At 39.6% G+C, this 2,069-nt stretch overlaps 1 protein-coding gene across 1 annotated transcript in view; it reads right to left on the bottom strand.

Moving 5' to 3' along the window:
• Positions 1-208: 208 nt before the first annotated feature.
• The window catches only part of smim19 (small integral membrane protein 19), a 12,966-nt gene continuing 11,105 nt past the window's right edge, over positions 209-2,069 (bottom strand). The window contains exons 2-3 of the mRNA XM_015049558.1: positions 1,141-1,265; positions 209-608 (exon numbers count right to left, since the gene is read on the bottom strand). Of these exons, the coding sequence (XP_014905044.1) occupies positions 535-608; positions 1,141-1,265 (199 nt within the window). The 3' untranslated portion in view covers positions 209-534. The remainder of the gene's footprint in view (positions 609-1,140; positions 1,266-2,069) is intronic.

Raw genomic sequence — 2,069 nt, 5'->3', positions numbered from 1 at the left:
CAACTTCAACATTTTTTAAAATACAAAGAACTAGGGAGCGTTGCATAGCACTGTGGTTGTAGCGGGCGGCCGGAGATCCAGTCCCGTCTGCGGCTCTTTTACTGCATCTTTTAGGCCGTTAGTTCCGGGAAAAAAAAATAAAACAAGGATCAGATGGATAGTGTAGAGTTCCTATAATCCACATACGCCCAAAAATATACACAGGTTATTTTTATATATCGTGATCTGGGCTTTATGCATGAATAAACAACACATTTCCACTTTTTTTTTTTCTTTAAACACTGGTTTAAATGTGTGCGAACATTAATGATAAACAAAATTTTCACGTCCTTTTAATTCTTCGTGCTCTCCTTCATTTATTCGTGCTCTCCCTGCTGCAGGCTGGAGAAATGCCACACACCTTCAAAGCGTCTGCTAATGTCTAATCGTCCATTCAGCTCCTGACAGCGTGTACCATCTCTGATTCTGACAGGAGTCCAAGTCCACCTCCATCTGTGTCCAGAACTCATGGGAAGGGGCTGAAAACACTGTTTCTCATTCCATGGAGAGCTGCACACTGTCCGTCTGCTGCTGCTGCTGCTGCTGCTGCTGTTGTTCAAACTTCCTGGCTGGAGAGAAAGATTACATCGACACCGGAGGCTGATTTCAAAAGTCTATACATGGTTAACTCAATATTCAGTTTCTAAGAACAGAAACTGATGAGAACTAATAAAAAAACTAAATCAAGTTACCAGGGTTTCTGCAGATTTTACCAACTCAATTTTTTAAAATATTTCAAAACTGTTGTGAATGGAATCTAAGACCTAAATCTCCACAGAAATGTACAAACTTTGTCCAGCCAACTAGCAATAAATTTGCACTATCATGGTCATGATAGGCGCGAAAAAGCAACTAGCAAGCTAACTACCTAGCTAGCAAAGAAGTATTAGCAGCTAGTTAGCCATAGCCATAATGAAAATGTCTGAGTGTGACTCTAATATTTGCTTGAAAGAAAAGACTCAGAAAAAAAACTACATCAAATAGTTCTGTCAACAAAATTTAAAACCTGTTATTAACTTTTATAAAAAGGAATTCAAGACATTTTAAGGCCTTAATTTCAGACACATGATGATGTAAGACTTTTTAAGGCTGCGCGCTCACCCAGAGAGTACATCTCAAGCTGCTGCCGCAGCCGCACCTTCTGCAGGCTGTCGTAGAAGTTAGGCTCTGGGATGCTGCCGACGGTGGGAGGCAGCGTGAAGATCCGCATGATCTTCCTCTTGTTTCTAGTCGGGATCACAACAGGTTTACATAAGCACCATCACAACAACAAAAAAATGCCTTAATAGTGTTATAAAGACACTATGAAGGCATTCATAGTGCCTTCATAGTGACACTATGAGGTGCACTACAGCTCCACGCACCACAAATTATATTTACAAGTTTTGCTATATACAACTTAGCGTGAATCCCACTCTCCCTCCTGAACCTCATGTGTCTGAGGTGTAGGGCTGAAAAACAGGAGCTGCACTTGCAAGTCTGTTTAGAAATGGAAATAATTTTCCAGTTTGCATCCATGTAATGTAGGATAACCACTAACATCTAATTGGAAAGGTTCTCATATTTTATGTTACCACTGCCTACAAACAAAAATTGAGCAATTTCTTTTTCTTTTTTTTTTTTTTACATTGACAGCTATTGTATTGTGCATCATAAGTTATATTGTTTAAAGGGGTAGTATTGTGTATTTTCCAGGCACATAGTGGCATTTTATAGCATAATCAGGTTACCTTCAGTTGTTATAAAAAAAATACTGTATCAAACATGACTTAAAAGAAATTTGACTTAGCAATTTCTCGTCTTGAAATTGAGCCTCTGTTTCTTTAAGAAGCTCCTGCTCTTTCCGAAACTCCGGCTTCAGGAAGTCATCGCAACGTTTCTCCTTTAAAAGCCTTTAACATTATTTTTAATCAGCATTTTGCAGAGAAGCAGTTCAGTAGAATAAGCTCAACAGATCCAGTTCCACCAGGTGTCAATAGCACAGCAGGGCCGAGCGCAAATCGTGACACCGCACCTACTAATGGCACTTC

The sequence above is a fragment of the Poecilia latipinna genome, unplaced genomic scaffold (assembly GCF_001443285.1).
Source record: "Poecilia latipinna isolate Pla-1442-1.1 unplaced genomic scaffold, P_latipinna-1.0 Scaffold951, whole genome shotgun sequence".
Classification (NCBI taxonomy): domain Eukaryota; kingdom Metazoa; phylum Chordata; class Actinopteri; order Cyprinodontiformes; family Poeciliidae; genus Poecilia; species Poecilia latipinna.
Note: the sequence above shows the minus strand (reverse complement) of the source record. Positions and strands in the feature narration are given on the sequence as shown.